This window comes from Bubalus kerabau, chromosome X, assembly GCF_029407905.1.
Source record: "Bubalus kerabau isolate K-KA32 ecotype Philippines breed swamp buffalo chromosome X, PCC_UOA_SB_1v2, whole genome shotgun sequence".
NCBI lineage: Eukaryota > Metazoa > Chordata > Mammalia > Artiodactyla > Bovidae > Bubalus > Bubalus kerabau.
Window position 1 is genome coordinate 23,590,923 of NC_073647.1, and position 12,240 is coordinate 23,603,162.

At 42.9% G+C, this 12,240-nt stretch overlaps 1 protein-coding gene across 1 annotated transcript in view; it reads left to right on the plus strand.

Annotated features, from left to right (window-relative positions):
* The first annotated feature begins 3,029 nt into the window (after window positions 1-3,029).
* The window catches only part of SLC9A6 (solute carrier family 9 member A6), a 50,865-nt gene continuing 41,654 nt past the window's right edge, over window positions 3,030-12,240 (plus strand). The window contains exons 1-2 of the mRNA XM_055563095.1: window positions 3,030-3,378; window positions 11,690-11,889. Coding sequence (XP_055419070.1) covers window positions 3,051-3,378; window positions 11,690-11,889 — 528 coding nt within the window. The 5' untranslated portion in view covers window positions 3,030-3,050. The remainder of the gene's footprint in view (window positions 3,379-11,689; window positions 11,890-12,240) is intronic.

Genomic DNA, 12,240 nt, shown 5'->3' on the forward strand with positions numbered 1-12,240 from the left:
CCCCCTGCATTGGAAGGCAGAGTCTTAACCACTGACATCCAAAACCACTGAAAAGTCCCTGAAAGTGGTTTTGGAGAACAGAAATGGTGGTGAAGACTGAGCTGCTGAAGATGGTGGAGGAAGATGATTCTTGGAGTAGTAGACGCTGAAAGAGGCAGGAAGCAGGTGGTGGAATGCTGGGTGTAGACTGAGGCGTGCTTCATAAGGGAGGAGGGAGCACCACTTGCACTGGGGCTGGAGAGGAAGAGGAAGGCATGGGCACTGATGGCATACTGAAAGAGACTGACTGCAGGGTGAGGACGGTGAAGACTATTTTTGAGGATCTTGATTTTCCTAGTAAAAATGGAGGCAGGGCTCGAATTCCAGGTGACTGACCTGTTTGAGCTTCGAAGGCGGGGCTAAGGGAGCCTAGGCTTGGGGGTGGTGAGGGGAGGGAGGGGAGAGGAAGTTGTGAACCAGATACCCAAGTCCTTGCTGAATGTGTGAGAGTGATCAGGAAATCGTTCGAGGACCAGGGAAGGAGAGGGTGTTAGCGTTCAGGGCAGGGTGGGGCAGTTAGGAGCTTGGAATGCAACCAATGGGTAGTGAGAGGAGTGCCAGCTCCTCCTTGAAGCAACCTGATACAGGGCGTGAGATGTGTGTGTGTGTGTGTGTGTGTAGGACTGTGGAGTGGTGAGGGGTGTGTGTGTGTGTGTGTAGGACTGTGGAGTGGTGAGGAAATAAGCAGCCTCCACTTGAAACAGCTGCAGAGCATGTGATGTGCTGGGCGAGGCTCAGGGACTGGGGAAAGGGGGAGATGTAGCAGGCATCATGCAGCAACTGAGAGCGTTGGGTACTTTGATCCTAATGGAGGGCATTCCAGAAGGCACATGCAAGGACTGGCAGGGGGAGCAGCAGTGAGAGGAAAAATGGAGGGCGAGAGTCACACCAGACAGTGTTGAGTTGAGACAGAAGTATACTCTGAGGGGAGCCAAGGGCTCCCCTGCTAGGGTGTGGCCTGCCTGACAGAGTTATTGCCCTCTCAAGACTCCTTCTGGAACCCTGCTATAAAGATGTTGCTAGGGAGAGGGTAGGGGAAGGACACTAAGTTGCTGGGGCCATGTAATCAGAGGTAGAGTCTGGAGCTTGGAGAATTTTGCTGACTGTAGTCAGGAGAGCAGACTGTGACTTTTTTTTTTTTTCTTAAGTTCCAAACACTAGGAGAATAAAAAATGGTTTTGTGCTGGGACAAAAAGAGCCTTGGATTGGGTGTTTAGGCCTGAAGAAGCTGAGATGCTCATTTGCTAGGTCTTCTGGGGTGACAGAGATAGGTCTCAGGAGGGAGGCAGTGGAGACACTGGGAATGATTCTCACTTGGGTTTTTTGTCTCTACACAGCCCAGCCTTGTGTGTACAGGGCAGTGTGGTTAGGCTGGAGGCAGGGTATAGGGACAGGCAGCCATGAAATTGGGAAGACAGGGGCAGACCCAGGTACTAAGAGGAGAGAATGGGTTCATAGTCACTGGCACAGATTCTGACCCAACGGGGCCAGAACTCCAAGATAAGCACCATTCCAGAACTTTCTTATTTTTAAGCTTACCATCTTAATGAACTGGTTAATGGGAGTGAATCCACATCGGGGCAGCTGGGAGTTGCCTGGATGTTGTTTGTGTTAGCAAAGAGGTTATGTGGCCATGAGATGAAAACGTTTGAGAGTCATGACTTCTAGGCAGTATGATAGGAATTGGATGGATAGCCAGTATCAACAGTATGAAAAAAATGAGAAAGAACATGTGTTGGTGGGCGTGAAATGAGCTCATTCAAAAACATTTCTAGGGGATTTCCCTGGTGATCCAGTGGCTAAGACTCCACACTCCCAATGCAGGGGGCCTGGGTTCAATCCCTGGTCAGGGAACTAGATCCCACATGCCACAACTAAGACCCAGCACATCTAAATAAATAAATAATTTTTAAAAAGCATTCTTAATTTTGGCAATTGGTAGGAGTCTCACCAGCATTACGTTCACGATCCAACAGGTAGAGGCCTGAGGGAGAGTGGCAGGTCAGGTCTTGGAATTGGAGTTCATTCCTGCAGAAGTAGAAATGAAACATCTAGAGAAAGTCTAGAGAGAACAAAAAGCCCACAAAGACTAATGAGTGATCTGAGATGAAGGGAGAAAATAGAAATCCACTATTCTCAGAGTGGTAAGAACTGTGAAAATCCTGGGTGCACGGTTGAGAGGCTGAGAACAGGGAAAATACTCTTTGAAGAAGAGAGATGAGATACGGTGTTAAAGGTGGCTTCTGAGCTGGGGAAATCTCCTTTAAGATGGCAGAGGAAAGGAGCAAGAGGAAAAGGAGAAACACATCACATCACAAAAGATTTCTTCCTGGGGAGGGAGGAGACTAGAGCACAGGGAAATTTAAGCACAAACCGACTGAATCTTTGTGAGATTGAGGAGTTTATCTGTAAGAGATGACTTACATCGGGTGTTTACGTGTAAAGAAAGCCGAGCATAAAGACACACGCAGAATCCTTGCCTTTGAGTCAATTATTTATGAACTATTACAGTGCTATTTTCCCCCCCTTTGAGGACACAACAAGGAGAATCCAATTTAAATTAAAGATGGAGATTTAGGCCCTTCCCAAGAGGACAACTTCTTATCCTGTTAAGAGACACTGGGGGACAATGTTGAGATGGGTTATGAAAGATCCATTCCTCTGAGACCTTTACGAATAGGATCAAACTAGACTGAGCACAATCTGCCACTGCTTTGATTACGCTGAACCCAGGTTTCTTTTCCAGAAGGCGGTGGACTAGATTCGACGGCCTTTCATTCCCTGGCAGCGGAGCCTGGGGGGAAGCTGATGTGGCGGGGGACAGAAGGCCAAAGTCATAAGGCCCAGCGAGCTGGGAGTGGCGCGTCCGCTTTAAGAGCGGCGGCGGCGGCGGCGGCGGCGCGCGCTCCGACGGCTTCCCTGGGGCCCCGCCCCTTTCCCGTGAGCCCTCGGGGAGTGGTCCGACCGCGGGCGGCTGCGGGTGAGGAGCGGGGCGGGCGGTGGGGGGAGTCATGGCTCGACGCGGCTGGCTGCGGGCGCCCCTCCGCCGCGGCGTCGACGGCGGCGGCCCCCGGGCCCGCCGGCTCACGCGGCCGCTCTGGTTACTTCTCGCAGTGGGCGTCTTTGGCTGGGCCGGGGCTTCGGACGGCGCTGGCGGAGAAGCGAGAGCCATGGACGAGGAAATCGTGTCAGAGAAGCAAGCTGAGGAGAGCCACCGGCAGGACAGCGCCAACCTGCTCATCTTCATCCTGCTGCTCACGCTTACCATTCTCACGATCTGGCTCTTCAAGCACCGCCGGGCCCGCTTCCTGCACGAAACCGGCCTGGCTATGATTTATGGCAAGTGTCTCAACCCCGTGTCTGCCCTGGGCGCTCCCCCTTTCTCTGTCCGCCGGCTGCCTCACCTCCTCTCCTGGCTCTGCTCGGCCTACGTACCGCTCCCCTTCCCATTGCTTCCATTTTCCGCCTCGCCTTTCTCCCGGATCTCCGTTTCTCTCCGTCGCCCCCTTTTTTCCCTGCTTCACTCCTCGTTTCTCTGCCTCACCCCATTTTCTCCTAAGCTTCGTCCCCCGTTTTCTCAGCCTCGCGCCCCCCTTTCCTCTGCCAGTCCACACCATTTTCCCTCCGACCCCACCTCCTTTTTCTTCCGCACCCCTCCTCTCCGCCTCTGCCTACCGAGCTCGGGACCCAGGACTGAGGATGGAAAGGGAGTGGGTGCGGTGTCTCGGATTGGGTTGAGGACTGGGGGAGGGGAAGCCAGCCCAGCTATCCATTTCTCTGGGATGTCAGTTCGTTTAAGGTCCATTGAAGCTGCAGCAGTATCTCTGCTGCTCAGCATCTGGCGTTCCCTTGGAGCCAGAGTCCACCTTTCCCCATCACCCAGCTCTTGCTATGCCCTGTCTTTTGGAGGCTGAGAAAAACCTGTACGGGAAAGAAGCCGAAGGCGGCTTAGGGCAATTTTGATGACATCTTGATGTATTGTACTAGGCTTGTGATATCTGATATGAATACATATGGTTGACTCTTCTAATTCAGGCCGTGCCGAGCTAAGGACAAGAGATAAAGATCTTCCGGCAGCGTGTTGTACTATAGGATGGTCAGAACAGTTCCGCCAAACAGTAATTAGGAGCACCACGCATATGCGATGGGTGCGATAGTGCGATGGGTGACTTGCTGATGGCATAAGGTTATTGACAGATTGTTGAGTAAATGGCTTCAGTTCTTGTGTCTTAGTGTGCTTTCTTTTTGAGATTTCTTATTTATCTTTATTTTTTGATCATAAGGGGAGAAGGGCAAATCAAACCACAGACTCAGAGGCATTTTGGCCTCTGCTGGGGACCCATGAGAGGAAAAGATGCATATTGCTGTCTTAATCTAGGATGACCAGGAGGGGATATATGGCTGGAGAGAAGAGGGCAGATAAACAGTCCTTTCTGTGCAGTTCATGAGTGAAGATTATCTGCATTTGAAACAGGCTTAAACTGATGAGCTTGTTGAGCTTTGTGTCTCAGACTTGCAGTTAGGTGGGAGAAGCCTTGGCATAAAAAGACGTTTCTCCACGCACCCCCCCACCCCCATCCCTTTCCAGTAAATACAGACTTCTGGAATGTGCAGCTCAAGGGTAGCATAGCAAGGAAAGGTAGCTGTGTGTATCAGGAAAATGCAGGAACTCAGACTTATTTTTCATTTTTTTTTTTACTTTTTTATTTTTCATTTGTAAGGTAATAAAATTCTAAGCCTGTGTGCAAAATATCTCTGCTTCTTAAGATTCTTAGATTTTAGACATATTGGGTGGTGGTTTTCATATTTCATGTTTTTGTATTCTATTTGCAGCACTCCTTAAGCTGAGTTAGTCAGATAAACTGTGTATCTCTGTTTAATTTCTCTGTATAACAGTGTGTGATTTATTTACTATCCTCAACAAACATTTGCTACTCAGCTTACTACGTTATGCACAGAAAATACAAAGAAATATATGATCCCTACCTTAAAAGAACTTACCCTTCTTGGGTAAACAAGTCATATAAAGAAAATAAAGGATCTTAAATTCCATTAAATGCCAAATGAGTATTATGGTGTTAAAATAAGGAACCGATCACTGTAACCTCTTTCCTATAGAGAGAGAGTATGATAAAGTGGTTCAAGATGGTTAGATCACAGGTCTGCAAATTGTTTCTGTAAGGGGCCACAGAGTAAATATTGTCAGCTTTGTGGATCACATCCATTTCTGTGTTGTGAAAATGTTTGTTTTGTTTTTCTTTTTGTAAACCTTTAAAAATTTAAAAGCTATTCTTAGCTCTTGTATCATACAAAAACAGACCATCACCGTGATTTCTAGCCCATGCTTTAGAGTCAGACCTGGGTTCCTATCTCGCTGTGCCAATAGCTCTGTGATCTTGGGCAAGTTCACCATCTTACACTGTCATATATAAATTAGGAACAATGATAGTAGCATTATTGTGAGGAAGAAATGTTTTTAGCTCAGTATCTGACCCCTAAGTAAATGCTCATTAAATGAGAGTTTCAATTGCATTATTATTGCTGTTATAACTGCATTTTCTCAGGTTAAGCTCAGAATGATTCTTTTAATTGACTCAGTCTTGTAAGTTAAGAGGCAGACATAGTATTTTTTACAAAAGTCAAATAGAGACTTAGAATTGCCCTGACAACATTTGTTCTTTGGTAGTTGATATCATTAACCTCCTCTAATTCTTGGGCTACAGGAGAAAAGTGGGATTACTGATTTCCTTCCCTGATGTTTCTAAGTTAATAAAAAGTGATGGAGTACCTTAGTGTTGGTGTTGTGTGAAGAAAAAACAAGGGTGTCTCTTGTGGAATATAAAGTAAAAGAGATTTACCTGGGTGTCAAATCGGGTTGATTTGCCATGACTTGGCATTCTTTAGCCTGTCCCATTTTCTCAATATGGGTGATCGGGGGCTGTGGATGAACAGCCTCCTGACCAACTCCCAAATCCAGTTTGAGAATAGGTGAGGCTCAAAGTACTTTCAGTGCCATGAAAATTAGGACATTTTCTAGTCATGATTACCATCTGCCATTTACCTTTTCTTACAACTTGTACCATTATAGCTATTATGTTAATATAGTACTTTAAGACCTTTATTTTTTAGTTTTACTTCCAGATGAAAAGACTTCTTACTCTGGGAATGTCCAGATTGCCAAGATTCAGTCCACTGATGATTTAGCTACCTAAATCCTGGAAAAATGCTACTTAAAATAAGCCTCTCCTTTATCTTTTTGAGAAGCAAGGGTAAAAAAAGAAAACGAGATTAAATTGCCAACGTGGTCACTTTCTAGGTTGTAATATAGCCTAGTTACAAACAATGTTGAAGCACCCAAGTGTTCTGTTCACTGGGCTAGTTTGCTTAAGAAGCTTCAAAGTGAGTCACCGTTACTAAGTCTGAAAACTGCAGTGTGCTTTTAGATGGTATAAAAAGCAAAAAGCAAGGAAGCAGTACTTATTATTGCCTGAAACTACAGCATCCAGAGTCCCAAGTTTAACTAATGTGATTCATCAATAAATATTTATTGTCTTTGATGTATGAGACATGATGGGAAAATACAGATGAGTCATCCTCCCTGCCCACAAAGCACTTACAATCTAGTGACTGAATAGGAAGTGTTTACTGAACATTATAACGTTAGACACTGCTAGATGGTCTCCAGATATCTCATTTAAACCTCATAACGACCCTGTAAGATGGGTACTATTATCTTTCCCATTTTACAGATGAGGAAATTGGGGCACAGGGAGGTTCAGTGACCTGCCTGAAGTAACATAACTTGTAAGTATGAAGTTCAGTCAGTCAGCCTCAGAGCCCCATTCTCTTAGCCTCTTAAAACATATTACCTCATGTCGAAGAGATAAAGCTTATTTATGAAAACGAACTATGTTAGTATTATCATCACTACGTATGAGGAAACTGAGGTTCAATGAGAGATTATCTACGCTAGAATCACAGACTAGAACTTGATGGAGCCAGAATTGATACTTCTATCTGCCCTCCAAACTTGTGCTTTTTCTCCTTCACTATGTTATATTAAATTTCATAAGATCAGATATGAAGGGAGTTAATACTTAAAGTTACAGGGGTTTTAAAGTGAGTTGTGAGGGAAACCTGTGAGAGAATGGAGACACAACCACCAGAGAACAAGTTAGTGACATGAGAGCCAGGAAGTGATAAGAAAATTATAAAGACTTTGGAAATAGAAAATGCAGATTTTAATTCTGGTTTTGTCAATGCCAAATAATGTTGGGAAAGTCATTTATCCCCATTTTATAGATGAGAAAATAGTGATAGATTCATAATAGTTGGATTAATTTTTAAGACAGAATCTAACAGCATTCTTCAAGAAGCAGATAAATATTATATATGTATACACACATATACAAATATGCATATATTTTTAATCTGTAGAAATCTTTATCAATTTTGGCCATACTTAAGTTTCTTCCATATTTTTGACTATCAGAGGCTTCTAGTATGATAAGCTGGAAGGATGTGCTGAAATCCATTAAAAAACCAGTTTCCACTATGGGACTCATACAGTGGTTGGGCCTTGGGTCCAGAGGGCCTGAGTCCTCAGTCCTTGGGAGGGTCTCCAGCACAAGAGGGTCAGGAATGTGTAGGAAGGGAGGGACTTGTCTCTTGTGAAAGATATCTCTTTGTGGTTGTACACTTTGTTGCCTGACAGTGGTAATTTTAAATGTCATGATATCAATATTTTTTGTGCCTCTGTGTAGGAAGCGAGAATTTTCTGCCTTATCCCCTTAACAAAGCACTCCTTTTGTGTACTTTCTCTTTACTGAGAATTGCCTTAACTCCATGATTAGGATTTGACCTTTCACAGAGCCCAAGTTAACTTGATCTGTCAACTTTATTCAAAGAAATTCTAATTTTTCAGCTGTCTGATGCTGTAATAAGAAGATCTGATTTTTTTGCAACCTAAGTAATTATTCTCCTTGCTGGTGTTTTAACTGCCAGGGTATAAGATTTGTCCAAGTGCTGAGCCCTCCTCAGGACACACAGTGACATTTCAGCATTGGGTTGGGGTGCAGTAGAACCTGTGGGTACTCTTCCTTATATAGTTAGGCTTGGGGATAAGGAAAGAATTTATGCTGATATTATTGCTGCTTGTAATAGCTTAACTGTGATTTTTGTGCATCAATGTAAGGGGACAACTTAGTACTACTGAGCCTCTTAATTAGGAGGTCTTATGGGATAGTAGAAAAAAGAGCTATTTCCATATCATATAGACAGGATGACTGTGGAGTGATAACCTTTTCTCTCCCAGATTATGTTTATCAAACACAGTATCCAGCCATCACTTTTAAATTTTGTTTTTTGGAGGTGAGATATTTTCAAAGTGTATCTTTTCCTGGTAGCTTAGTGGTAAAGAATCTGCCTTCCAGTGCAGGAGACATGGGTTTGATCCCTGGGTTGGAAGATCCCCTGGAGAAGGAAATGGCAACCCACTCCAGTATTCTTGCCTGGGAAATCCCATGGACAGAGGAGCCTGGTGGGCTACAGTCTATGGGATCACAAAACAATTGAACATGACTTAGTGACTAAACAGCAAGATCAAATCTTTCAATTATTATTTATTAAATTTTAAATAAATTTATACCCCTTTACCCATTTCTCCCATCCCTTTCCATCTGCCTCTGGCAACCACCAGAGCTTGTATCTATTGAGCTTGTTTTTTGTTTTATTCTTTTTAAGATTCCACATAAAAGAGAATACAGTATTTGTCTTTCTCTGTCCAACTTATTTCACTTAGCATAATGCCCTCAATGTCCATCATGTTGTTTCAAATATCTGAATCTTTGTTAAAATGTTTTTTAGAGTCCATGTCATTGTACTGGTTACCAGTTACTCATTGTTGCTCATTTAAAAGAAGAAAATTACATGTGACTATAAGTTGAAGAGAAGGATCCTTCATCTCTGCTGCTTCCTCCTCCATTCCCAGCCAACTACTGCTCTGGCACTCCCCATTTCTGCTTTATCACTCCCCACTCTGGCCTAGCTCCTGCCTCCACTACTTCACTGAAATTGCTCTTACCAAGGTCACCTGTGACCTCCTTGTTGCCAAACCCAATTGACACTTCTTAATGCTTGTCTTCCTTGACTTTGCTGCAGCATTTACTAGTTTTCATCACTTCCTCCTCTGTTCTTCCTATGCCTGTGGCTTTTCTTTCTTAGACTCCTTCATCGTCTTCTTCTCTTCTACCAGCCCCTTAATTTTGGCATAAAACTCTGGGCATATATCCATAGTCCTCTTCTCACTTTGTTTGCTCCCTAGGTAATCCCTTCTGCACTTGACTTCAACCATCTTATGACTGCCAAGTGTATATCGCCAGTCCAGACCCTCCCCCTTCCTTGAGGTCCAGATCCCACATACTCAACTGTGCATGTATCACAGGTACATCAAACTCAACATGTCCAAAATGAAGCTGCACATTTCCCCTAGAAATCTGTCTCCTGCCTCACTCACTGGCCCAGCTTATCCATCTAGTTGCCAAGTCACTTTAGGTTCCTCTTAGTTTTTCATCTGCCTTGCTCCCAGTCTTCTCAGTCACCAAATTCTTTTACAAGATAATACTTTCTAAAAAATCTCCCTCTCTCCCTATCTCTGCTGTCTTAGATTAGGCCCTGCATTCTTAGTGCTGAATAACCTCAGTGGCCTTCTTATCTGACCTTCCCGAACCTCTGTAGTCTAGACCAGTCATGCTAAAATAGAAATCTGATGTCAAGCCCCTGCTTATAGGCTTTCTATGGCTTCATTTGCTTTCAGGATAAAGTCTAAACTCCCTTCCCCAACATGCAAGGTCTTTCGTGATTCAGCTCCTGCCAGTCTTTCACACCTCAACTCTTGACACTTGATATCCCAGCCATCCTGAACTATTTATGATTCCCTGAATGGGCTATGTTTTCTCACTCTTCCGTGACTGGATATGTACTGCTAGTCCTCATACCTGGGAAACCATTTTCTCTTACTTTGTTACTTGCTTAGATGACACCTCTGGAAAGACTTTCCTAATGTCCTACTCCCTTTGCCAAGTGGACTGAGAGCTACTTGAAGGAGGGACCTTGTTTTCATTTGTGAACCCTGTGGGCCTACTTAGCATAATAGTCCATTCACATATATTAAAAGAAAGACTGACCAGTTAGAGTGGATGGAGACAGGAAAGTAAAATGCCATTAAAGCAGAGTTAAGGAAAGTTCCAGATGTTTGAGTTCAATTTGCAGTTGAGGTATATCTATACACTGAAGCATTATTTGACCATAAAAAGAAATGAAGCACTGATATATGCTACAACATGGATAAACCCTGAAAACATTATGCTAAGGAAAAGAAGCCAGACATAAAAGGTCATGTATTGTAGGATTCCATTTATATGAAATATCCGGAATAGGCAGATTTATCTAGAGGAAAAGTAGATTAGTGGCTGTCAGGGGATGGCAGTTGGGGTGGGGAAAGTGGAGAGTGACTGCTAATAGGTCTAGGGTTTCTTTTTGGAGCAATGAAAATGTTTTGGAATTGGAAAGTAGTGATCAGTATACAACTTTGTGAATATACTAGAAGCCACTGAATTGTACAGTTTAAAAGGATAAACTTTGTGGTACTTGAGTTATATCACAATAAAGTCATTTTTAAACATTTTTGATCAATCTAGGTTTATAGTACTTAGAACATTGTGCATAACTGAATATCAATATGATGATCCAGGTAAAATTCTAATAATACATAGATATCATAGTGTCAAAGTCAGTTCTTCTGTCCATGTTTTCATTTTGAAACATATTTTAAAATTAAAATCTGAACCTTTAGTATTAGAAGAACTCAATCTACAAACATTAACTTTCCAGTTTGTAAAAATTGTATTTGGCCAGCCATGTGCTTTAGGAGGAGAAGGCAATGGCACCCCACTCCAGTACTCTTGCCTGGAAAATCCCATGGATGGAGGAACCTGGTAGGCTACAGTCTATGGGGTCCCTAAGAGTCGGACACGACTGAGCGACTTTACTTTCACTTTTCACTTTCATGCATTGGAGAAGGAAATGGCACCCCACTCCATTGTTCTTGCCTGGAGAATCCCAGGGACGGAGAAGCCTGGTGGACTGCCGTCTATGGGGTCGCACAGAGTCGGGCACGACTGAAGCGACTTAGCAGCAGCAGCAGTGCTTTAGGAATGACTTAAGAAAATAGCAAGAAGTTAGTTAGGACTTGTGAATTGGTATTAATAGATGGAGATGGTAAACATATTTCTAACATAATTATACTGTCAGGTTGGGACACCTTGGAGCATGTACTGTGTACAGATGATCTGAAGGTATTTCCTCATTTTGTTACTTTCCTAATCACTTATTTATATATTGATCTAGGAATACAATATGCATTGTTACCCCTGGGGATATTTTCCCCTCCTGTCACTGGAGTTATATTGGGCACTTAGATTTGTGAATTTAGTAGGACTTTAAAATGTAAACTGCATTTGGTCTAAAAATGAATTTTGAGCTACAGGAAACTATCATAAGAGATTTTCTGTTATTAATCCAGAGGTATGTGTGGGGTACACAAGAAGTAGTTTCTGTATGAAAGCAGAGCTTATTCTTTTATTATTTCCAGGTCTTTTGGTGGGCCTTGTGCTTCGATATGGCATTCACGTTCCAAGCGATGTGAATAACGTGACCCTGAGCTGTGAAGTGCAGTCAAGCCCAACTACCTTATTGGTAAATGTTAGTGGAAAATTTTATGAGTATACACTGAAAGGAGAGATTAGTTCACATGAACTCAATAACGTTCAAGATAATGAAATGCTTAGAAAGGTAAGTTCTTCATTAAAGAGAACCTTTGGATTTTTTAAAAAGTATATAATAGCAGCAAAGTGATTCAGGAGAAAAATAATGAATTTTTAATGATATTTAGAATAATCAGTATTTTCAAATGCAGTAAAACCTCAATGAATGAATGTAATGCAGTGCTAAGGAAATTGTCATGTCTACAGTTTGATTTTCTGATTGAAACTAAGTACTGTAATTGTTTTTGTTTCACTCTGTAATGTTTACAGTTGTAATAAATGGTAACCGGTATTGAGTTAAGCAGAATTTATAAATATTTCTTCCAATTTGCTTATGGCCCTTGGAGTTTTATAGTACTTTAGCACATAGCATTTATAT